Below are 25,297 nucleotides of genomic sequence, written 5' to 3'. Positions count from 1 at the left end.
TGCAGTCTCGTTTTTGTAGAAGTCAGAGTGCTGTAGCTGTGTCCAGAAAATGCAAATAGTTGATGAGGTTTTATAAATGCTTCAGTTTGTGTCATCAGTTTTCTTGGGAGTGGTGCTATGACTTATCTTGTCTGACAAATTCCTGTTCTCATCAGTTTTGGACTGTTGAAAGGAGCATCCTTAGCAACAATCAGTGGTGGGTGAGATATCTAAACACATACCTCATCTCAACCCTTTCACCGCCTGTTTGTGTTTTTGTTTTGGTTTGGGTTTTTTGCCTTTTTGTTTTTGCCTGTAACCTCTCCCCTCCTCACCAGCACAAGGTTTCCCTGACACTAGTCACGTTGCTGCGTAAAGACAAGACTGGGTTTTTTCTTTTGTTTTGGGTGCATTGTCACAGAACTGGCACTTTCAGGAATTACTGCTGTTTAGTTGATTAGCTGGTTGGTCTCCACAAGCTTGGACTCTGGGCTGGGGGACCCTCTCTGAACGGGCTGCTGGTCAGCCCTGAGAACCAAAAATCTCTTATTAGAGTATTTTCTTAGGGCTTTAATGGTACAAGTACCTGTAAATAGTGTTCTTTCTCTCTTTTTTTTTTTTTTTTTTTTTTTGTGGTTTCCAAGAGTGCAGTCTAACCAAGGTGCAAAAGGAATGAATAGTGTTTGCAAGGAATGTTTTGTCTGTTGTTGGGTCTGCTTTCTGTTAGGTCTCTGAAGTCCAGTAATGTCACTGAATATAGTAAAAATAACCTAATGCTCACTTAGAAGGCATTTTGTATTCACCCTAATAACACTGATCATTATGCACTAATTGGCTGTTAATTGATATGATAAATATTATTATTAGGAAATTCATTCTAATTCAACATTAATTAAGTTACTGTTGCTTTTGAGTGTTATTTATTTATTCATGAGAGTCAGTGGGAAAAGGAAGAAAATGCTTGGCTAACACACTCCAGCAAAACTACAAATAATTGAGATTTGTCTCCTAGGAATGCTACCATTTTCATAATTAGAATAGTCAGAAAAGCAAGCTTGTTACTGAGACATTGGCCTGCCTAGATAAGTATTGTAATAAATTAAGTTTAGTGTGTGTTGCAAGTGCAGTGTAGCGGTATCTGGTAATTAGTTGGTCATTTGCAAATCATAAAAATGGCTTCAGTAACTACTTGAGACCGACCGCAAGATAGAACAAAGTTTTTGTTGGCAGTAGGGCAGGCTGCTTCAAACCAAATGCTCCCGGTTTTGTTTGAAATCCGGTGGATATAAATGCGGTGTTGCAGCACATATACGTGTACACGTACACATAACCTGAAGTTCTGTACCAAGACTGATTTCAAACAGTCCTTTTTTTATCCCAGGTGTTTTCATGGGGTTTATGATACAAAAGATTTCTGTCTCTCTTCTCAAGGTTCTTACATTTTTTTCATTTACAATGAATCCTGCAAGTCATGTAAAAAAGTCCACAAAGTTTTCTGGTGCAGGGTATCTTTCTGGATTTGCTTAGCAGATGATGGTTGCCCCAGTGGGTTGTTGAGTGAGTCTTGGAAGTGGTACATGTAGCACGAATGTTAAACAGCTGTAATGGAAGGATTACAAAGCTGAGATGGAAATGTTTACTTTCAGATTCCAAAACAAAATATTATCTTCCCTCCTCCTTGGGAAAAGATAGAAACAATTCATCTTCTTACGATTCAGCTGTGAATATGAAGCAGTACTACATGTGTCCTCTATCTTCCTACCTTCCTTCTTCCGTGCACTTGATTTTTCTGTTCATAGACAAGGTAGAAATCTCTCCAGCACAGGGGTTGGGTTGCAGCAGAACTCAACCTATATCCATAATGATAGTGAGTTTTGCTTTTCATGTAAGTTCTGCAGGGATGCAGAGCTGCTTATCAGTTCACAAATGGTAGAGAAACTTCCAGTGATCTCCTGAAGGGAATATTGTCCCGCTGTAAGGCAGTGGCTCTTCTCGACTGCCCTGAGTTTATACTGTCACCCTCTGAAATGATTAAAGCAGATTCAAAATGCCCACGTCAGCAGCAACTTCGTTCCAAGCCAGGGCTTCTGCTCAGCATGGAAAGAACATTACTGAAACCTACCTCTTAAATGTTAAATGGACTAGCCATTGAGTGCTTGTAAATTATGTCTCACTGCTTCCCGCCTACCTTGCATTGATTTTTGCTTATGGCTTACTTGATCATATTAACTTAGAGAGGGTCATAAATTGCTTCTGTAATTAATGGTAGAGTCCAAGAATGAAAAATAGTAGAGAGAGGTTGTTGAAATAAAGTATTACTGCAAAAAAAATTGAATATCCACTTTTCAATAGCAGCATGATTTCTGAAATTTTATCCAAAGTGCTCAACCCTAACTCACAGATAGAAAGTACGGCTAACAGCAGTTTTAAGGAAACCTGTGTAACATAACTAGCAACAATTTCATTCTGTAAACCTTAAGCATCCCTCTCAAACACCTGTGCCCCATGGACAGTTGCATGATGATCTTCTTAGCTGATTTCACCTCTCCTACTTTGCTGAGCAAGTTAAAACCCACTAAAAGAAGCCACACATACGACTGGTCAAGTTAATTATCTTCTTCAGGAGCTTGGTTTGTGAAACCCAGTCCCTCTTCGACCTCAGCGGTAGATGTGCTTGGTCCAGCGGGCGTGCTGAGGTGCTGATCCCTGGAATGCTGAACGCCATCAGCTCCTGCTGCTTCTCTGAGGCACAGGGAAGCAGACAGTGGCCTTGCAGCAAGCAGGATGAGTCCCGACACACAGAGCTCTGCGCAGCTCGTTGGCTCTCAGTGTACATATTCACCAAAGTTGCATATGCTGCTCAGCCTGCTTTTTGGTGAATAGCCTTATTTGCCAGAGGATTCTCTTACACTGGGAATAGACCAGTGGGCATTTTATAGATAAATAGTAATAATAACTTTAAAATAAAATAAAAATCAGTGCTCACCTAAAATCTTTTCTTTCACTAAAAACATCCACAGGAGCCACCATGGAAACAAATGAATCATTTCCTAGGCTGGAGGTGAAAATTAGCATCTCAAAGTTGGGATTAATGTTTCTGAAGATAGTTTTCTGGATTCTGGCATAGGAGAAATTGCTTTTTCATCTAAGTATGATTAACACATGCTGTGCTTTAGGAGTTACCTCACCTGCACAAGGTATCTTTGCTGGAGGGTACTGCAGCAAGACAGAACATCCTCTCTCGAGCAAATGAGGCACTTGCTGTGATGGATCATTGGACCTTAACTCCAGCAAGAGTTCTGGCTAGGTCCAGACAAATGTTGGTGTTACCAAGCCCTCAGACAAAGACTTCTCCTCAGGTCCTGGTGGCTTCCAGGTAGATTGTTCAGAGAAGTTCGTTGTTGTTTTTATAGAATTCCAAACTACTTCTATGACTGTCACAAAAAAATGGGTTTTCTAAATTAAGGAATGTTGTTTTGAGGTTTGGGGTTTTTTTTTTTTTTGAGTTTGCGCACCATTTGAACAAGGCAAAACTGGTTTTGCTCTAAGCAAAATGGAAAACATTTTCAGACAAAAGCCAAGCCTGGAAATTTTCAGCCTGCTGTGCCGTTACGAGTTGTGAAGATTTGAAAAGGACAAGTTTATAGTGGAAGTCAGAGTTTGGCAACTACCACTCAGCTGGCTGTTGCAGAAATGGTCCCGCTGAAGGGATGGGGCTGCTCCTGTGAGTTTAAGTAGGGACTGCAGAGCTCTGCCTCTTCAAAGTGATTATGGCTAGTACTTCTTGCAGTAATGACAGGGCTTCTGATTGCGTTTATGGATGTAATAGCAATAAATAGTGTGCTGAACTACACAGCAATAACTCTTCTGATGTTCTCTGCCCACTGATTCATGCTATCAGGGCAGGGTATACACATAGAGCTGTGTTCAGATGAAGTCAGCAGCATCCAGGTATCTCTGCGCAGAGGAATTCTGTTGAACAGCCAGCATAATACCAAGCTGAGAACAGAAGCTGATGGATTGATTTACAAAAAATAATACGGCTTACAAAATTCATTAAAAGATTGCTTCATGCTGCTAGAGAAGTCTGATGATCTCATTAATTAGCAATAGAAGTAAAAGATTAGCAGGTTGGCTCAGTGATCTTGGTGGATGATTGAGCATAATGTGGCACTACAACAAATATGAAATGATTGCACTATGTTTATTATCCTGGCATTTAGTAATACTGCAATAGCTGAAGATTAAACTCTTGATTATGAGTATTGATTTCTCTGAGCACTAGAAAGTGCAAGCTGAAACTGCGGTAGTGCTGAGGTTCTCCTATTACTTGAAAAATAGGTCCAGGTTTTCCTGCTAACATATGTTGATGCCAGTCCTGGCACACTATGAGCAGGAAGCCAGAAGGGCAACTTCTGCTTTTCTCAGAAGTTTGTGAAAGGCGTTTAGTCACAGAGCAAAACACCAGGTTTGTTTTCAGTATAGGATAGCAAAATAAACACACTATGATACAAAAGCAATAGCAAAATAAACACACTTCGATACAAAGGCTAGAAAATGTGTGTTATGAGCTGGGTGAGCACTGGCATGTCTGCTGAGGTTCCGTGTGGCAGTTTCTCCGAAGCAAGGCAGTATGAGAAGTCGCTCATTTATCCATCATTTCCATTGCGTAACGGAACTGCGAACTTTGAGGAAGTTTAAGGACAAGTCTTGCTGCTTCCAGGCCAGAGCTGCTATTTGGTCTGTGCCAGAGGGCCATAAAGAAGGCACTCCGTTCCCTCTCCACACTCACCTATAGGCAAAGCGATTTCCGAGGCTAGAGCCGTGCTCATAAGATGTAACTGTAACATAATATTCTTCACAGGTTTTGTTTTACCTTGTATTAACATTGTGGGCTTTTTATTACATTTCACAGAACGCCGGTCTGTGCAAATTATCTTAGAAAAAGGGAATTCCCTAACAAATAGGAAAGTTCACTCGACAGGCAGTGCCCACACTCTGAGGAGCTTTCTAGGTGGGATGGGGTACAGCTGCAGTCCCACTGAGACTGCACCAAGGGACCAGTGCAGGAGGAGGGAGGAGGAGAATGGGAATTCTCTTGTGTTGGCCTGACTCGTTTTTCTTGGAAGGGCGGGTGGTGGCACATGTTAGTGAAGGCAGAGTAGGGGGAGCTGCCTGTGACTCCTCTGCACCTGGTGGGCAAGGAGGAGAAGAGTGAACAGAGGTGAAAATATGGTCAGGGGCTGCTTGGGGCCAGGGAGAGAAATGTGATCTTGGCAGCTGTTTTTTGTAACTGGAGTGACTGGGGCTGGAGGCCACTTGAATTAGCACTCTGAGCGAGCTTTAGTGCATGTGGCAAATGGCAATAGAGTGATGGCACTAAAGTAGCCATCAAATGCAAGTGCTGCCTTAAAATCCATCTAGATTTGTAGCGCTGCTGAATGGTATGATGTTAAGTGAAATCATCTGATGCACCTTCAGTCCTAACACTGAGAAGATGTGCTCCTACATGAGAGGCAAGTCATTAATATGCAGGTATTAACATGATGTGCAAGACTTTGGTACGCACAAGTTTTATAGAAATGCAGTAGCTAGAGCTATTCAGATCTTGACATAGTTCATACAGCTCTGAAACCCTACTGTATTTTTTAGTAAGCAGGTACTCAAGTGAAGGTTTCCTACCAATTTAGTCTTATTTGCAAACCAGGGTGGTTCTTTATCAACAGAGTAGTCTGCAAAATAGAGGGTGCTAATCAGCCACGGGCTAAACCCAAGGAAGTAACAGCATAGGGCAGAAGTAGCAGATATCCTGCCAGATGGAAAAAAATACAGCGTTCTTACCTTCGTGAAATTCCAGGCAGCCAAGAATGGGATTAGATTAAAGAAGCCATAATAGTATTCAGGTGGAAAATGGGACTATAAAAACCTAAACCTAAAAGAGAGTGAAGAAGTGAGCACGTGGAAAAGAGGTTAGAGTAGGAAAATAGCAGAGAGTAAAATAAGTCACTACAGGAATTTATTAGAGAAACCCAATGAAGTGAGGTGGCATTTCAGGTGAAAATTCAAGAGGATTTTGTTCTCAGTAGTTGCTAGATAAATGATAGTGTGGGTATTGAAAGCAAGTTAGTTTAAAATAAAAGACCCACAATATGACTATTTTAAAGTCCCCTAACCTTCTACGTATCATTGCAGAAAACCACTAATTTCAGAAGAGAGGTATCAAAAAATATAATGAAAACCACTAAAATTTTTTTAGTCCATTGATGGAACATAATCAGCTTCAAATCAAAGCAGTTTAAAAGAAAAATGGGTTGTTTTAGCCATTACAATTGCCCTTCATTTCCCTGTCAGTTCTTGCAGGCACCTTTTTCTTTCCCAGTCCCTTTCTGTCCCTGTTGCTGTGCAAAAGCCCTAAGCACACGCATGGGGAAGCCCATCAGCTATGTGGGAGAAACAGGTAGGACAGAGCATAGGCAAATGGCCATAATAAACAAACTGAAAATGATAGAAGTAATTAAATTTAAGCTTTTTCCTAATCTTTTAATGCTGTTCATCTGACTCTGATTTGAATTAGTGGTGGAGGGTTTTTTTAAAGAAATCATTTAAGTTGTTTGTGTCCCATTTAAAGTTAAGGGTATCTCATGGGGCTGGAAATGTCCTGATGGGTAGCCTGAATACAGCTGGGAACAATAAAGTTGCATTAATTTATGAGCAATCCTACTGCAGATAGATGTTCCTTGAGGAGCTGCAGAGAGGTAAGGGTCTTTGGCATGGGGCAGGGCCGACTGTTAAACGTTTGGGTGCTTACCCGTGTTCATGCAGCCTTGTCCAGGTAGGGCTGCCAGGGGAGGACTGGCATGGCTGCTGCTCCTGGGGTGGTGACCCTGCAGGGTGGCAGAGGAGAGGGGTTCGATCTCGATGGGCATGCAGGCTGGTGCCATGCATGAGTTCTCGCTTCTCCTTAGAAAGTGCTTTTAAAGAAGGAGCCACGGTGAAATGTGTACTACTCTCTGCACCCCTGCCCTGTGGATACACTCAGAGATGTCCTATGTTTTGTTTTTGAACAGGAAAAGCCAACAACAATGTACAGTGGGATGAGGACTCCGTAGAATACATGCCAGCCAACCCAGTCAGGATCGTATTTGTCTTGGTTGTTCATGGCAGAGCTTCTCGGCAGCTCCAACGCATGTTTAAGGCTATTTACCATAAAGACCATTTTTATTACATTCATGTTGACAAGGTAATATATCACTGGTTATAAATTGCCTGTCTTGCCATCTGTCAGTCTACCCATCTTTGTCATCTTCATCTTCTCTTTACCTCTGCTTCACAGAGTGCATGTCACTTTTTGTTTCTCCATCTTTTATACATTTGGAGCATCTTTTTTGTTTGGTTTTTTTTGTTTGTTTGTTTCTTGTTATCTTCTCTATGTAACAGCCTTCATTTCTCCTTATATGCCTATGAGTATCTATCCATGTCTGTTTGTTGTACATTTCATTAACAGTAATTGATAAGTTGATGCAGACTGACAGTGGTGGCCCACTGGATGGAGAGCTGACCCGAGGTCCCCTGGGCAAGTTACTTTACTTCACACTGTAAAAGGGAGGTAGTAACAGTCACCTCCTTTATGAAAGCCTTTTGGGATCTACTGTTGACAAATGATAAGTAAGAGGTAGTTACTTTGATTAGTTGTTGTAATAAAAAGAATTAAGCAGAGGTGTCTCTACATTTCCAAATTAGCATTTAGCAAAAGAAGGTTGTGCGCCACACCAAGTGAGGGTAAAGCAATGGCAATGCTCAGCGAGTCAAGAAGTAGAGTTGGTGGTTAGTGAATACAGGGAGGGACAAGTATGGACAGAGTAACTTGAATATGTTACTTTTTTCTCCTGTAAAGCGATCCAATTACTTGCACCGGCAAGTGCTCCAGTTTGCTGACCGGTACCCAAATGTGAGAGTCACTTCTTGGAGAATGGCAACTATCTGGGGAGGAGCAAGTCTTCTGTCCACCTACCTGCGGACCATGAGGGACTTAATGGAGATGAATGACTGGCCATGGGATTTCTTCATTAACCTCAGTGCTGCTGACTACCCAATCAGGTACAATGAGTATTTTAAGAATGTACATGTTTTTTTCCTATTGGAAATATGTATTGAAGGATACAAGGGATGACATGTCCGTGCTGTGCTGCAAGCAGCAGAGGTCAGAGGGGCAGTTTTTTCTGTCTTACAGCAGAATGCTCTTCTTGGTGATGCTAGTGTCTGACAGCCAAACTTTAGCCAAGGAGACAGTCACCTTGCTGTATCTCGTGTGTCTGCCGCTTACCTGGGAGGGACTGCAGCTCTGAGCAGGCTAGCAGCACTGGTTCTTCACTTCTACTGTGGGAGCAGGGGCTGCTCTATTTAGTTGCTATTTCCAGCAAAGGGCACCTACAAGAGAGGATGAGTAAAGTAGCAGGAAGTACTGGAGTTCAGCAAATGACCCCCAGGCATGGAGAGATTCTTCCCTCCCAGAGCTCTGATCAACAGTTTGATTTGATGTCTCAGGAACTATTGAAGATGCGAATATAGATTCATCTCCTCTTGCATTTTTTAGTACTTTTTCTGCAGAGGATAATGATAGTAGAAATGACGAATAAGTTGCTAGGAGTCAATTATGTCTTCAGCACCAGTCATTGCCTGAATATCTTTATTCAGATGGTGTCAGGCAAAGAACTTCACACACTGCCACATGACAAGGCTCGTGATTTTAAGTGAAATTATATTCTTTCTGGATTTACATCACCCATGCCCCACAGCTGCATTCCATAAGTTTTACTATATTGTGCAAAAGTGGGTAGTCCCTACGAAAACCCACAAAACAAAACAAAAACGCAGAATACACACACACACACAAAAAAAAAACCCACCCCCCAAAAAAAACCACCCCAAAAAAGACAACTCCAAAAAAACCCCCAAGCGTCCTTAAACTGTTGGGTTTAAGCTATGAGAATTATCAAGAAGAGGGAAAGAGGAAATTCTCCTTGTGACTTCTGTTTCCCTCTATGTTGAAATGAATTGATGAGAGGGGAAGTAAATTTTTTGGGCGATTTTCTGATGAGTGATGACGTAACATGCTTTTAATACTCAAAGAAAAGAAATATATTAGATGGTTTCACTGCCTTTCACTGATAAGGTTTCTGCAAGATCTCTCTCAAAGTATAGGTCCCTTCCTGAAGCTGCTACTCAGACAGAAATCCCCACTGAAGTGAAAAATGAAAAGAATCATGAGCGTACGCCTTAGGAGGGATTTTGTGAAAACTGACAAAAGGCTTTGTTGCTGGTTCCCATTTCTAAGCACTGTCAGTGAAATGCAACACACTCTGGGGAGAAAAGGGGAGAGCACAAGAGTCACAGAGATTGCATTGATATTGGAACATAGAGGTTTGAGTTAAATCTTGATATTTCATGTTGGACCCAATTTAAACGCTTCTGTTGTCCAACAGCAAAAGACCTAACAATTTTGACACGCTACCGTTGCTTGAAAGGGAGAGTATGTAGTTCTCTGTGTATCTCTTAAGTTTTGGGAAAAGCTAGTTTGTTATTCCCTGTCACTTTCCCGGTGAGGAATGCTGCACTGATGATAAAAACTAGACTAAATGGAAGACCATAAAGGAAGAGGTAGGTGATGACACTTGGAATCAAGTAAGATAAATTGTAGGAGGAATAAATGCTAAAGGTCTAGTATAATTATAAACTGGTTCCAGCAGATGTATCCAGTTATCCTTCTGTGGCATTACGTCCACCCTAAACATCATGTAATGCTGAGACCGTGAGTGTGGCAGTCTCAACTGCTCTTAGTTCCCTGTGGAACAAGTTAAATCACAAGGCCAGATGGGATCAGTCACTTATAGACATGGCCATAAACAATCACTGGATTTGTTGAGTAGACTGTAGTCAGTTCAGTGTTAATGGATTCTTTGTAATAGTGCCGTGGTATCTTGCAGTCATTCAAACTCTAAACAAGTGCCATTCAGCTGGGAAAATTCCAGGCACTCGTTTCTTCACGGGAGGAATTGTTGAAGGTTGTTCTTCTCCGTTGCGGATGCTGTCAGAAATGCACGGTGGGCTCTGCCAGCCAGGCAGGCATCCGAAGTGCTCTCTTCCCTCCCCGCCAAAGTGTTGTTAGCAGAAATGATGGAAAAGTGGTGCTTCTTCACACCACGCACTTCCACAAAAAGTAAAAAGCCTTTTTCAGTGCTACAACTTTAATGACAGTGACTTATAGGTACTGTAAAAATTTTTTGCATATGGAATATTACAGCTGTAAACCCTGGAAAATGTTATCTCATCAAATATATACATGAATCCATTTCATTTTCATAGTGGAGATGTTATAAATTAATATTCTTTATAATCTTTAGGAAGGCATTACCTCTCTGCATATCCCATAAAGAACTGATTTTTTCCAGGAAAGAGTAAATAGGGTGTTTGAAGGTTTTTTTTTTCTTTCGTTCAGACCTCATGCCATGATTTATCAGATAATGGGCTGGGACAGTTTACGCTTCTCTCACTGGTTAGTCATATTGCCATGTTTTTTGCTAGGTTTCCCTGCATCAAAACATATGAATTTTGTGGATTAATAGTTTTTATCCAGAGCTGCTTCACATTAAGCTTTCGCTTCCCATCTGCCATTCCATCTGTAACACTGAAACCTTTACTACTTCTCTTCCAATAATAAAAGCTAATCCAGCCTCCTAAGTCAGAAAAACACATTCAGTATATGGTGTTAATACTGTATGATGAAGCCTAAATCTGTCCAGGGAGCAGTCTGGTATGTTCACAGGCTACACTACAATTGCTAGGAGCCCTTCATCCTTCAGCAGAGACGTCCAGGAGCAGATGTCAAGGATCATACTGTATAAAGGCAGGGGGAAAAAAATATTAGAACCCTTCATTTTGGGAGGGAAACATTTTAACGTGTAAAATAAAACATATGCAAGTCAGGAAAATTCAGATACCCTTATTATTCTTCCTCATGCCTTAACGTTTTGTTTGTGGAGTCTGTAGGTCCAGCGTCTAGCACAAAGGAGGTCCTAATCCATGTGCGTCTAGTTGTTACTGCAGTAGAAATTGCTGGCAAACAGAGTCTGGACATAAAGGCACCTCCAACAAAAATGCTGTGTTTCTCTTTAGTCATGAAGCAATATGCTATTTATTGCCCTAAGTGAAATGATGTGGTGCGTTATCCAACCTTGACTCCATTCAGCTCTGTTAAACATTCTCAGCAGGAAAACGAGAGATGAAATGGCTAAAGACAAACCTCTACAAGCAGCTCTGAGGTGGGAAGTTGTGTGACTCCCCTCCTTTTGCTCTGGGATTGTGAATTAAAAAAGGGCACATGCCTTCAAGGTTCTCAAGAAATCATCTCTCACAGTCATTGCATTTATAAAGAAGCGAAAGAAACCCGTACCTTCCTTGCTTTCCCTTAACTTTTTTAATTTTAATGGCATTTTTTAATGATTTAAAGTCTTTTCTTTTGAGAGCCACTTTCAAAACTCAGTGGGAAAGCTATTGTGTCTTTAACCTCTTACTTTACATGGGCATCTATTTGCATTATTTATTGTCTCAGACAAACAGCATCAGGTAGTCAACCTTATGTTCAGGGACTGAAATTTCACTCCCAACAAGGTGAACTATGGTAGAGCATCTATTGATGCTGAATGTTTAATGTGCATTGCAGGAGTCCTTGGATAATGTGGCAGGTGAAGTGTTGCACCACTTAATTTAAGAAGTTTAATGAGATCGTTTAACAGTGAATGTCATGTCAGTGCTTACCTGGCCACAAAGCTTGTATAAAGAATAAACATAATGAAACATTTGAACTATTTAGAATTTACAGTAAATCACTGAGCCTCAATCACCAAAGGGATCACCAAATTAATTGCCAGCTAATGCTTGGTCTTTTATAAAGGTCAGGCAAAATTATATACCAGAAGCTTGGGGAGTGCTTCGGAATAGTAAGAAAATAGAGTGGCTTATTGATGGAGCCAGGTATGCAGATCTGACTACATTTTCAATTATGTGCAATCAGGTATAACAAAGGGACTTGAAAGAAACCCAGTGAAACGCTTGTGTTTTGCTCTTTGGCACTATTTTAGAAAAAAGGTTGCACAGCCTTATTTTCCGTAAAAGCCTCTGTTGTGAAGATTCAGTCAAATGAGATGAATTCAATAGAAGTTTTGGTCTGGAACTTGAATGAAATGTGTGTCATCATACAAAAAGCACCTGCGGAAGGGTGGCTACAGACTCCAAGGAGTAAATGGGATGATCTGGCTGGGACTAGTTCTTTAAACAGGTGCCAACTTGGTGTAATTTATGGATATCGTCTTTGTCAGTCAGAATCACACTCAAGAAAAATTAGCACAGAACTATTGACTGACTTGCTGTTCTTCCATTGTGTTGTCCTCTGATGGTCAAGGTAACATTGTTAATATTCATCTAAAGATTTAAATGCTCCTTTAGAAACTTGAAGGATGCCCTTTGAAGCAGGTAAACCCTTTTTCTCAGGTCGATGTTTCCAGCCTGATCAGCCAGCAGCAGATGGGCAGCCAGACTCTCCGTCTTTCCTCCAGCAGATCTGCACTCCTGACTTCTTAGGAGAGTTGTTAGCAAAGATAACCGCCCAAAATCAACAGTTTTATTTGAACTCCTGCCAAATCCAAATGTGGTAGACTGCCTAGTAGCGATAAAGCTGTCCTTTCACTCATCTGTCGTCTTCACAGCTTTCATCTCTAATAGCTTACATGACCAGGTCCTGCACTGGGGCTAAAGCGGGGCTATTGCCTTTGGATTTCAGGAAAGAAAACTGAAGACAAAATGGCTGTAAGGAAAATTAATTATTTAAAATTATTCTTTTCTGCAAGCAGCCAGACAAAGTATTGTTTAATATGAAATCAAAGCGATGACTTCTGAGCGAGGTCCCTGGGCAGCAAAGTGTTTGCCAAGAGTGAAAAGGTGGGAGGGGAGGGAGTAGGACTTCAGGCTTTCATTCTGGCGTTGGGTAGAAATAATTATAACCAACAGGTTTTAGAAAGAAGTTCAATCTTTGAGAAAAATGCTTCAGCACTTTTTCAAGGTGCCAGAACTACCTGGGAGAACAACAATTTCCTTGTTTCAGCCACTGGTCCAGATTCATCCCCTGCAAAACACAGGTGACTACCACTCTATATAAACTGTATCAGGGATGGTTTTTGCTCCGTCAAATTTACCGTGACCTGCCCAGATTTCACCTCTGCAACTGACCAAATGACAGAACCTTTGAAACAGGTGACTGGGAGAAAAATAGTGGGAGAATACAGTTGGCATGGAGTGAGTAAACCAGACTCGTGCTGTTCATCTGCTTTTGCAGAAATTCCCAGCTTTTGCAATGTGCAGGCTTGAAATGCAATATTGGAAATGCAGGAAAATCTCTTCTTAGAACTGAAACAAAGCACTTGGCTTTCCCATACAGCACTCTAGCTTCGTGAGGAATGTTTGAGACCCAGTTGTGCCCTCTTAATGGTTATGAACTTAGAAACTCCAAAGCCAGCAAGGCTGATGGAAGCTGTGTAGTGGCATAGGATCACCAAGTTCCTTCCTGGCAATAGGTAAGCTGGTGCTGGATGTGAAATCCTGTATAAAGGATACTGACTTTCCAGGGCTGAATTTGACCTTACACCCCATACAAAGCCACCGGTTGCAATGCTGCTCTGAAATGCAGGCCTTGCCACGAGAATAACGTACTAGGCACTAGGTAAATAATACAGTGTTCTTTAAAGTGCCCTTTCAAACATTATCCTGAGCTGAAGCACTGGTAAGTCATATCTGTACATCTAGATGGGAGTACCGTGCAGGTAGCTTTTCCAGTACATCTGTTGAGATCCCAGTGCCTGAGGTGTTTATCTCAGTATTGTCGCTGACATTGTGTGAGGTTTTGTTTGCTCAGAATATCTTTATCTGGCAAGCCAGACGTCAATCTGCTCTTAATGCTTCACAGGGAATCTTTTTTCCTGTCCAAGGAACTTTATCGGTGTTTTTCTTGAATCTGCATTCTCTGAGAATTTCAGATGTGCTTCTTTCTTAAATCCCTCTAACCTTTTCTCTTCCTGTTTCTTCACTTTGCCAGCACATTTGCCTGAGATTTATATAAATTTTGAAGGTTATCGTTTTGGTTTGCTATCCCACTTCTCTGTTTTACCATTACATTATCAGTGGCTGGCAAAGCAGTGGTTTTGTGCATGGTCACAGATGGGTGGGGTGAAATGTTGAAATTATTGTGGCTTAAAAATTTTATTTACATCTGGTGTTAACATAATATTTTCTTCAAGCTGGCAAATGTCAGTGATGGGAGACCCACCCTTTCTCTGTGCAGCCACAGCAGCTGAGGTTTCTCTCTCTCCACCTCTTCTCCTGGGTTTAGGGTTATAAAGTGGTTTTTACTTTTGGAGAATTGTGACATCTGCAGCTCTCAGTAACTTTTTTTGGATATTTAGTGCTTCTGAAATGTTCTTCATTGCGGCCTCAGTCTGGCAACAGAAATAAAGGTACCCTAAATTGGAGACTGGTTTGGCTATCCAGGCATCTCTATAGTGCATGCAGATTAAAGATGCATCAATAAAGAACATTTTTAGAATAGCAGTATTACTCAAAGTACCCTTGTACTTGGCAGCACATTATTTTGTTGATTACAGTGCTAAACATTCAGCCCTTCATCTCTTCCTATGTGAACTGCAGCATCTGAGCCAGCATCTGAGACCACTCAGATGAAAGCCCCAGATGCCAGGCTTTACATTTTGATGGGCATTACAGCATCTGAGCCTTGCTGGGCTGCCTGGCTGATATCCTCTTCTCTTCTGTCTTGGCTCTGGGGCTGCTCACAGGGAGGTTCTCTAGCAAAGAGCCAAAGGGTTTTCATCTGTTTGCCATTTGCTTTCTGGATGCAATTTATGTTTTTACTTATTTATGACTGAGAAGAAAGTCCCCCTAAAAGAGAGTTAAATGCAACTCTTCACTGGATACCGTTCAGCTTGATCTATAAACAATAACAGCACAAATGTTGTGCTAATGTGCACCATTGGTTCCTAGGCAACGCAGTTACGTCTTTTGTCTTCAGGATGCTAGAATAATATCTAGAATAGTATTTTTGTAGTGGTAGCTGATGTGTTGAGGCTGAGGAAGGCATTGAGCAGTATGGGGCATCTTGCCAGCGGTCCATTTCTCCTTCATAGCTCCAGGGCTATTTATGAAACCTGTTTTTCACTTACAACTTGTCTTTGTGGACAAATAGCCAGAGGTAACCAAGTCTAGAAAAAGTTCCTTTGTGCAGAATGGCTCTTGTACTTTAAATCCATGGGTAGCACAATTCCCCACTAGCTGTCCCATAGTGGCAAGCCCTTCCCATGCTACTCGGCTGCTTATTGCATTCCTGGGCAAGAAGCTGCAGTGGGGTTTGAGGGTGTAGAGGGATGTGGGTTGTTAAGGAAATCCCAGGTGTGACTTGCAGCTTTGCTTCAAGTGGCTTTTACTCTGGATTTAATTGTGAGGTGGGTAACAGAAGCTGAAGAGAAACCGGTCGTTGTGGTGTTTACCTGGATTTTATGAGCAGAAACTCTTTAATCTTTCTTCAGCTGGGCTTGGTGTTGTTTTTGGTTTTTGGGGGGGGGGGTTGTCCTTAGAAAGTTCAGAAAAATCATTATCAAATTCCAAAAGCTAAAACTGTTTGAAAGAGGGAAACGTTCCTGTTATAGCATTACATTTTAAACATGCTCTCCCATCATGGCCTCACTGAATTCTCTCAGGAAATTAAAAATCTGTTGAAATTGCCATTAAGACACTTTTTTGCTTAGATATCAGGATGCCACTTACAATAAAACAGCTGCAAAATAGTATCTGGTGGCAGTTCAAAGTGAAGATGAAACAACAACATGTGTTATCACACCTTTCCCAAGTCACTCTTAAATAGTTGCAAACATAAAGGCCATTAAAAGGTGAGCAAAAATGTTCTGATTCAGTCTTTTAGTGGTGATATTGAAATAGAAAAAGAGGAATAGATTAACTCTTTTCCTCCAAAATAGGGTTAAAAATCTAAGAGTTGAGCGGTACTTGATATTAAAGATTTTTCAACTAATCTGTATGTAAATTCTTGTCTTGATATTAAATTATGCACTTGGACATTTTTTTATTCAGGATTACTGCATGTGAATGAGCTGAAGGGCTGGTTTGAATGAAATACTTTGCAACAGAATTAAAGCTGCTTTGAACCAACAGATATTTTTTAAAAAGCGCTTCTGTATAAATAAAATGCAGTAGTAACCCACTATGGTTACAGAGCAAGGGTGGCACAAGTGTACAGTCCCAGTTGTGTCTTCCCTTTACTCTGATCTTTTTCACCAGAATCGCGGTGCAAGGTAAGAGCCACCTGACCACTAGCTGCCTTACTCCCTAGGATTTGTGGGGAGCACTGCTAGGAGATACTATCCGGTGTTGCTCTGCCTGCTGTCATCACCCAGTGAAGTCCCTCAGACCGTGCCATGTGCTGATGCTCCAGTCCACAGGCTCTGGGAGCTGTGGGATGGACGAGAGCGGATGCAGGACAGAGGTGGGAAGCACAAGGCTGAGGTCTTCCAGTGTGCTCCTTTACACGGGAGTTTTTGAGAGGCTCTTTTGCTTTTGTTCTTTTCTGCAAGGAACAAACCCCCCTTCATCAGTCCGTAGGTTCTGCAGAGGGGGCCTGGCTCGGCTCTCATGCCTCTGTAGACCAAAAGCAATACCTACGTGCATGTTCCGAGGAGAGTAAGGGACCTCCGTGCACGCTTTGTCCTTTGGGATGTGCTGCAGAACATGGCTCTTTCTCCCAAGGTGGAGAGTGGTGGTGGTGGTGGTTTTTAGTTGGTTTTTTTTATTATTATTATTTTTAATGGTCCCGACTAGTGCCGACTAATCAAAACTTTAGATCTGGAGATATTGTGGAAGCTTTGACCTGGTGGTACAGAAGTTGAAGACAACATTTTGCTGTGCCATCCCAGGTAGAATTACTGGCTAGTTGACTTTTATAGTTGTACCTTATTCCAGTTGCATACTTAATTTCTGCTCATCCTGCATGGCACTACTAGTTGCAATGCATTTATATGATACCTTTGAATCTCCCTCTATATAAATAGTGGTGCTGAGTACTGTTGGCTCTGTTTGTGACCGTCCTTCTGTAGTTCCAGGCTGATCAGAGGGGATTAGCCCCTAAGTGGTTCATCATAGCACACATTCCACTCTGCTGCACGCTGTTTAATTATATCCATCATTCAGCATTACTTCATGAACCAGCTGTAGGCACAAGCATCCCTAACCTTTCATCAGGATAATTGTACTCTTTGCTACATTAAGAACTGGTTTGGGGCCAAGCCTTTTTACAAATACAGAGTCGATTTCCGTTTAAAAGTTTGCTGCCCCAAAGTAATTTCTAGCAAGTAATTGTGCAATAATGCATTCTTGGGGCAGCTGAAGACTAAAAGGTCTAAAATCCAAATTGGTTATTTGTTTAAATAATTGGGGCAGCCTTGGAGGATGATTTAGCTCTGGCTTAGATCATTGTGTTTAGAAGATGGGATGCACCGTGCCAGTCAGGTGCGAGGTAGCTTCCAGATGGTTTCTGTGGCGAGGGCTTTCGGGAACTGTAGCTATGTGTGCCCTGTGAGGGTTGATGTCATTGTTAAACCTTCATATAGGTGGTATCATGTAGGCTCTCAAAACTGTTCCCTGTTGCTGGTGGCAGCTACAGAACTGTAGCTGGAGACTGAAACACGCTGGTTTCTTCTGCATGTGAAACTGGGACATGTGGTGTGTTGAGATGCCTGTGCTGGGTATCATCACGGAATGTCTGGAGAACCTCCGGGGTTGTGAACCATTGCAACCCAGGAGGGAAGAGGCAGCCAGCACATTGCTCCAGGTCACCTGTCTGCCTGGCAGTAGAGCTTGGCAGGGTCCAGGACAAACTGCCTAACTGAAATTCACATGCCTGCTTTATAGTCTTTTCTTGAGTTGAAGTGAACCACTGGTTCTCTTCATGATTAAATAAGACTGTATTGGCTGCAGCTCTGTTGAGCACAGCAGCAAGTGGGAACACGAGCCTCCCACCCTTCCAGTTGTCTTCTCATCAGCCCCAGTTATACCAGTTGATGGATCTTTACGTTCCCTTTGTAGTTTTCTTGGTCAGACCTCCTCTACCACATGTTTGTGCCCCTCATCCCAGCACTGCATTCTTCACTGACTTACTCCAAAGCAGACCCAATGAAGAGTAGGGCAGGTCATCAGCTGGCACGAATTGTCAAAATAAGATTATTAGACAACCCAAATAAAGGTAACAAAATGTGACCTTCTGTTGTTAAAACCAATTAAGTTTCCTTCCATCAACTCTCAGTTCGTTATCCCTTTCACCCCCCAGGCCCTGTTCTTCTATCTTTTCAGGCTTGGTGCAGAATTAATATTAAATCCCATTAGCCTGACCCCATTTCCCCCATTTTGCCTTATGGTCCTTTGAACTGATGCGCTCTGACAGGTCAGTTCAGCAGCTCAGGGATCAAAGGGAGTGGCAGGCCCGCAAGGAGCTTCGGGAAGGGCCTGGTTTACTCTTAATTCATTTTACTTCTAAATGAGGTTTGTGAAAGGGCCTCAGCAGCGGGGTCTTGCTGGGAGGAGGAGGAGGGGCTCCCGGCTGCATCCCTGCTGCAGAGCACGGCGTGGCCCCTCCGCTGCTGGGATCCCACCACTCATTTCCTGGGATAACTCCAGTTAGGATTGAAGCTCATTGTTGGATGAGTGAATAATCCCTCTTGTCTCTTCCGTGGAAAGTGTGGGATGGAAAAAAAAAAAGTTTCTTTACCCAGATAAATATTTCCCGCTGCATCAGAAGGACCGTTTGCTCTCAGAGCAAGGTGAGACTATGTTGGCCACTTCTTGTCTAGGTTGATGCTGCAAATTAAACAGGGAGATGGCAGGACCCAAGACCAATACTGACCAAGCTATGTGTTGTGGCCTCTCAGGAGGGACTTTCCTGCTCTCTTTCCCAGTGCTGGGATGGTGCGCTCAGCTTTCCTGCTGCTTGCACGCTTAGCACGAGCGCTTTCTGTTTATGGACACGCGGCGCTGGGTGCCCACTGTGTTCTGTGGCAGCAGGGGATGTGCCTGGTGAGTTTTGCAGAATATGCTGGACCTTTGCGTTGGGGAGCATGCCTGCCATGCTGTGCCCTGCCCAGCCCCGGAGGGTGGCCCTGCCACGAGGGGCTGTGGTGAGCTGAGTGTGCGGTGGGAAACATTTCCACTGGAGTCCTGCAGTGACCCCCTCCGTGGTGTTCTGCCAGGGACGCGCTGATTTTGAAAGTGATGTGGGGAAGATGTGATTGAATGGCTCTCATTTCCTGGTGTGACGGATGGGTGAGGGCGGGGTGGTGGGGTTAGTCACGGCCCGTGGGGAGCTCACAGTCACAGCGAAAGCAAGTTACGTTTCAGAAACTGAGAAATGACCGAAATTTAACATTTAAGCTAGAAAAGTGGCACCTTAACAACTGTATCCAGAAAAGCAAAAGTTTTTCATGACCCCTAAGTTGCCAGACTGTCACAGGTGATGGAGGAGCACGCAGACCACAACGATGGACTTTAAATCCAAGGTGGATCGGCTGGGTAGATCTGTCCTTGGTACGCAGCCTGACCTAGCCCGATACCTGTCCATGTCACCCTCCCCTAATCCTTCTGCATGTGGTGATGAGGATCCTAGCCCCAAGGTGAGATGTGGGGGAGAGGAGTGCCATGCACGCAGCTGTGTCCCTTTGCAGATGCCAGAGCGGCACAGCAGGTCACCCCCCAGGCTGACAGACTCAGCGATCCGCAGGCAAAGCTCTGCGACGATGAGCAGGGCGGAGGAGGCAGTAGTGGTAATGCTGCTTGTGACTGAGTTTACTTCACATAAAATATTCTCAAGGTCTCTTTCTTCCCACTTTCTTCCAAGAAAGTGAGCACTTTTTATTATAATTACTCAACCTAATGAGCAAATAATTTTTCTTATTGATTTGTACAAATGAAATTTCAGATAGATGCAGAGAATGTATAAATTATGTTACTTGAATGGTTGCTTTAAATCTATGTTCATATTTAATTCTAATTTCTTCTCTTTTGCACAAAAATCTTGGTAATTTAATTTTAGAGGTGATGAAAAACAATGCTGTATATCAAATATGCCATGTAAAATACACACAGTATAAACAAACAAAAAGATCCCATTCAGCCCAATATCTAGATTTTTTTTCTTTTAACCAAATTCTCCCTAATTTGAATAATGACTTGGTCATTTCTGCAACTCACTCCACTTGCTTATTCAATCAGTGATTATTGTTTTCATCAAAATGGGATGTATCGTATAGGCAGATGAGGTTCTACATGAATATGCAATGGCAGAGAAACACTGAAAAAACACAACGCAGGGAGCATCGTTCTGTACTAAATAAAAGCCCAGTGCTTTGATAAATCTGAAAATCAATCATGTTTAGTTTAATATTTAAATATCCTTTGGTATTATGCGCTGGCTAGGCAAGTACTTCACTACTTTTTTTTACCTTTTTTTTTTTTTTTGTAATTTAGAAACTTTTCAGCAAATATTAAGTGGGCTCATTTATTTTTGTGAGATAGGATAGCATATGTCTCTTAATTCTTTGTAGTGCTGCATCCTTACAAATAGTACCCTAGCATTAACAGGGGGGTGGCTTGGGTTTTGGTCCATCATGAGTTCTTGTGTTAGCTTGTTAAAACTGGTAGTTTTCTGTATTGATCTCTGCATTGTAGTTGCTTAATAATGGAATAGCTTGTTATTTTAGTAACAGGTAGAGGCAACTTTGTGAACAGCAAGTTATCTGGGCAAATACATCTCAGCAGCTTCTACAAGTCATGTGGTAATGACTGGCAGCAATTAACGTTTTGTGCCATTCTGACACATCAGTGAATGGGCCTTATGGAAAAAAAATGATTGCTCAGGAACTTTTCCTATGGAGAATTACCTACTATGAAACACCTAAGCAAGGAAAAACAGAGCAGCTCCCAGAGTGATAGGAAGACGGTGCTAATTTTCATTTATTAACATGCTCTCCACACATGCTAACAACATATCTTCGCAGCCTAATCGGTCTAGCCTCTAAACTGGGAAACACCACAAAACTTCTGTTAAAATTTTCTGTAGCCCATTCCAAGAACACAGAGCCAGGCTTATGGTCTGGCTTACGCTAGCATAAACTGAGTGCACTGCACTGATTTTGGAGCATTACAGATATGAAAACAGAATTAAATGCATTCTTTTGCATAGGGCTTTATCACGTGGGAAGAGGACAGGAAGAAAGTATTTTTTTCATTGCTTAAAGGAATTGCAAGAGGGAATTTGACTCACTGTTGAGGGTACTAAGAATATTAGTATTTTATGGAACAAAATAATAGTTAATTTGTATACTGCTTTCTTCCAGTATGCACCTGGTAGAAGAATAGGCAGATAGTGCATTTGCCAATGCTTCTGTCATTCTACAAGTTTGGGTTTTTTTTATAGTGGGAGAAAACCCTTAATATCACAGCAGTTATTAAACAGGAACATGCTGAAAAGAGAAAAAAATAACACCCAAGACATTTTTTTTTTCCTTGTAGGGTTAAAATTAAGTAAATAACATCATTAAATTTAGACATTCTGGGCATGAATCCTTTTTAAACCTGCATCTCAATGTAAATAGCAATGTGGCTTAAAGCTGTGTAGCTAACCTATTCAGGTACGCTGCTGCTTCCTGCTCACTGTCTATCAAAATGATCATTTACGTCAACACTCAACTTCCTTAGAGATGGAAATGTAAAATATGATAGACCTTTGGCAGTATAATATTGCAATAGCCTTTCCGTGCCGAATTACCAGCAGATAGCACGTGTTCATTAGCTTCACACTCTGCATTCAATCACTTCATACAGTCTTAATAGAAAAAGGTTAAAAATGTTCAGACTTGGACTCATTGATGTCACTCACTAACTGGTACAGTTTTATCATAAAAATCACAATTTTTTCCATTTATCCTAACCTCACTTGCCTTGGAAAGTTGCTGACTAAAGTGTTAATGGCAGCTGTTAGCGGAAGGTCAGCTGAAGTGACTAGGAACACCGGCCTTGCTGTACTTTGTCTGAACCCATCTGGCCGCGTGTGACGAGTTTCCCATCACGTTCTTTGCTCACCTGCCCCTGCTCGCACTGATGCTTCTCCTCCCTTTGTATCCTTGATTTGGGAAGAATTCGTTTTGAACCAAAGTGATGACTGTTGTTGCCTTGTCTTCTGAGAGTCTGCCGTGTAGAATGCAGAGCAACAGTGGACGAGAACAAGTAATTGATTATGCTGCTCAGGGGAGCGCGGGTTCAGCTGAGCTGCGTCGCTGGTGTCGAGGGGCCCGGCCCAGCTCCGGAGCAGCAGCTTGCCCCTCTAGGAGCATCCCCTTCGGCCAGCCAGACACCTTTCACTCTGCTGCTGGAGGATCTTGCATCCTGTCTGCAAAGGCAAAAGAGACCCAAAACACCTATATAGCTTATTCCATCCATGCCTGTTCACCACAGCAGGGTGATAATATTTAACTTTATTAATGACTTTACCAGAGAACAAAAATTAAAATAGAAGGTTGTACGTTGGGCTATTTTTTTCTCAGTTTGCACATTTGTGTTGGTTGGGATCAAAAGCCAAAAAAGGCTTGAAAAAAATTATGTGCCAGAGCCAAGATAAACAGACTAAAATATGGCTAGCCAAATTGTTCGTACTCCAGGCAGACAGACACTGAAGTAGGGAGCAGGCAAGCGTGGCAGCTCTCTCTCTTAAATAACTTTCACAACTTTTTCTCTTTTTATGCCCATGAACAGAAACTTCTGCTTGTGAACATGAAATGCACCAATGCCAAAAGGAAATCTGCTTACTCAAGGTTGGTGTCTTAGTTCAGGAGAACCAGCTCATGTTTGGAGCTGAGATAATGCTGAGTAAGCATCAAAACTTTGGGCTATTATCTAAAAATGCTAGGCGTTTTGGATCGGGGTTTAGTTTGAAGTGTCTAAACCCCATATTGCTGTATTTCCTCTTCACCAGTCTGCTTTGCTTTAATTTCCAAGTGTGAATAACAGGAATGCCAGCAAGGCTTGATAAACAGTGTTTGCCAGCACAGATAAAAATGAGCTTGCTTCCATACATGCAGTTCAGCTAAATTGACATCTCTTGTGAATGTAGCAGGAAAGGAATTTTGCTTTACTACAATATATATCTTTAACAAGTTTTCTAGTCCTTATCTAAGTTAGACACACATCTCTGCCTTCACTTAAAAATATTTGTTGGAAATAGGCAATTACAGGCCTTTTTAGCAAAGGTTATCTGTCAGGCACTCAGGCTCTGGGATAGCAAGATAAAAAAAAGAACCAATACTAGTGGTGATGTGCTGATCATTCATAAACTTAAATAGAGAAATAAATAGAAAATTGTTTAACAAATCAGGATGAAACATTTCCTTCGTTTCTCGAAAAATGCCTCTGAGTTGAATGCATTAAACCCGGGTTATTTAGGGACTGATTCATCCTGCATGTAGCTGATTTTCTTTGATTATTTTCATGTGTACCAGGTTCTGTGCAGTTGCATATTTGGAAGGAGCTTTGGAAGCTTTTGTTGTTCAAGTGTTTTTTCAGTGCATTCATTATTGATAAGCAGATGTATAATCTAGGCTTAGCAATTGCATAAAACTAGATTTATGAAAGGAAAACTGCTTCAAATAATGCATTTCTAATTTTACTGTAAAATATCTAGGTTGCTTTAAAATTGGGCAAAAGACCTCCATATGACATGGTATTATAGGATAGCGTTTTTCTTATTTCTTTACTTTTTATCACAGCAGTAGGTATGCTCAGAAAATGTCATTGTCACAGGCAGGTGAGTTCCTAAGATCAGTTCAGAGGTACTCCTGGGACTGAGGGGATTTTTTTTCAAATGTTTTATAAATGTGAGTGAGTTAAATCTCAAACCATCAATGAGTTGTGTGATGTATTTGTGGTGGAGATGGACAAACTGAAGTACAACTGGATTGACCTCCCTGGAAAGGGCTCCTTAGTTAAGTGTGCTTGTGTGCCTAAGAGACCTGATATGAGTTAAAGGACGGCTCTCAGCTCTTATATCGCTCGTGCTGCTTCCTAACACATGGACATGTAGACCCTTACCCATAAAGTAATTCATGAGAATATAATGTGAAAGCTGCATCATTTCAGAAGAGTTACAAGTGTGCTACAGCTAAGCACATGCTGTTAAGTGCTTTACCGATGGGAGACACGGTGACTGCGCTATACTGTGCTGTGTTGGATAAGGTCCTGGGTAATTTAAATGCTTGTGTTGAAACTGAACTATAAAATAATTGGAAATAGAGTAGATTACTTTATGCCTAGCAAATAGCTACAGAAAGTCAAATGCAACACATTAAAAGTTTTAATGAGTGCATGTGGTGAGTATTTTGTATTCAAAAAATCTGTAGGGTTTATTAGCTGATACAGGGCTAGATTTTTTCATTAGCCAAAGGCGTTTCAGGGTTTCATGGGATATAGCTGGAAAACAGTCCAAACAAATGAATATTCTATTTTAAAAGAATAATGAGATGTTGAGGGTTTTTATAAACTCCAAAGTTTGCTAAACCAATATCTAATTAGATGAAGAAACTCTCTATAGAGGCTTTGCATCAACGGCTGTGCACATAGCAAATGTTTTAAGCATTTACATATCAAATACTGCTGGCAGCGTTTTGGCTGCAGTCCAGAACTGTAGGTAGTTTTAATCACATTTGTTCAGTAATCCTTGGTGGAATTCTCTTATATGGTCTCTTTAGGATTTTCATTTAAGCATGTGCTGCTGCTTGTCAGCAATGGGCTTATTTATTTATTTTATGAATGCCATCTGAAGCCTTGAATTTATAGAAAATAGGTTGTGGAGTGGCTCAGGAAGCAGAGGATGGAGTATATTCTCTTTCTCTCAGTGGATCTCCTTTGTACCCAAGGATTTACGTACTCTCGCTAGGAAGAGGTTTATTCAGAAGTGTGACATTTAAAGAAGACACTCACTCTTTTGTCACTATGTTAGTTCTTTTCTTTTCCATAGGAAACAGTGGTTGAATGGAAAGCAATAATTGAAAGTACAGCAAAGATCATTGTATTACTAATAAAATGTCTTGAGAGTCATACAACACTGACAGTGCTGCACTGAGCATACTGCATCCTGTATGATGACTGATCAGTG

The 25,297-nt window shown here is 41.6% G+C and overlaps 1 protein-coding gene across 3 annotated transcripts in view; it reads left to right on the top strand.

Annotated features, from left to right (window-relative positions):
* XYLT1 (xylosyltransferase 1) overlaps nucleotides 1-25,297 on the top strand; it is a 202,517-nt gene that overhangs the window by 126,635 nt on the left and 50,585 nt on the right. For all 3 annotated transcript variants that reach the window (XM_055708619.1, XM_055708618.1, XM_055708620.1), the window contains 2 exons: nucleotides 7,047-7,219; nucleotides 7,874-8,076. In XM_055708619.1, coding sequence (XP_055564594.1) covers nucleotides 7,047-7,219; nucleotides 7,874-8,076 — 376 coding nt within the window. The remainder of the gene's footprint in view (nucleotides 1-7,046; nucleotides 7,220-7,873; nucleotides 8,077-25,297) is intronic.

The sequence above is a fragment of the Falco cherrug genome, chromosome 4, assembly GCF_023634085.1.
Source record: "Falco cherrug isolate bFalChe1 chromosome 4, bFalChe1.pri, whole genome shotgun sequence".
NCBI lineage: Eukaryota > Metazoa > Chordata > Aves > Falconiformes > Falconidae > Falco > Falco cherrug.
The sequence above is the reverse complement of the archived record's forward strand: the minus strand, read 5'-3'. Positions and strand labels throughout refer to the sequence as shown.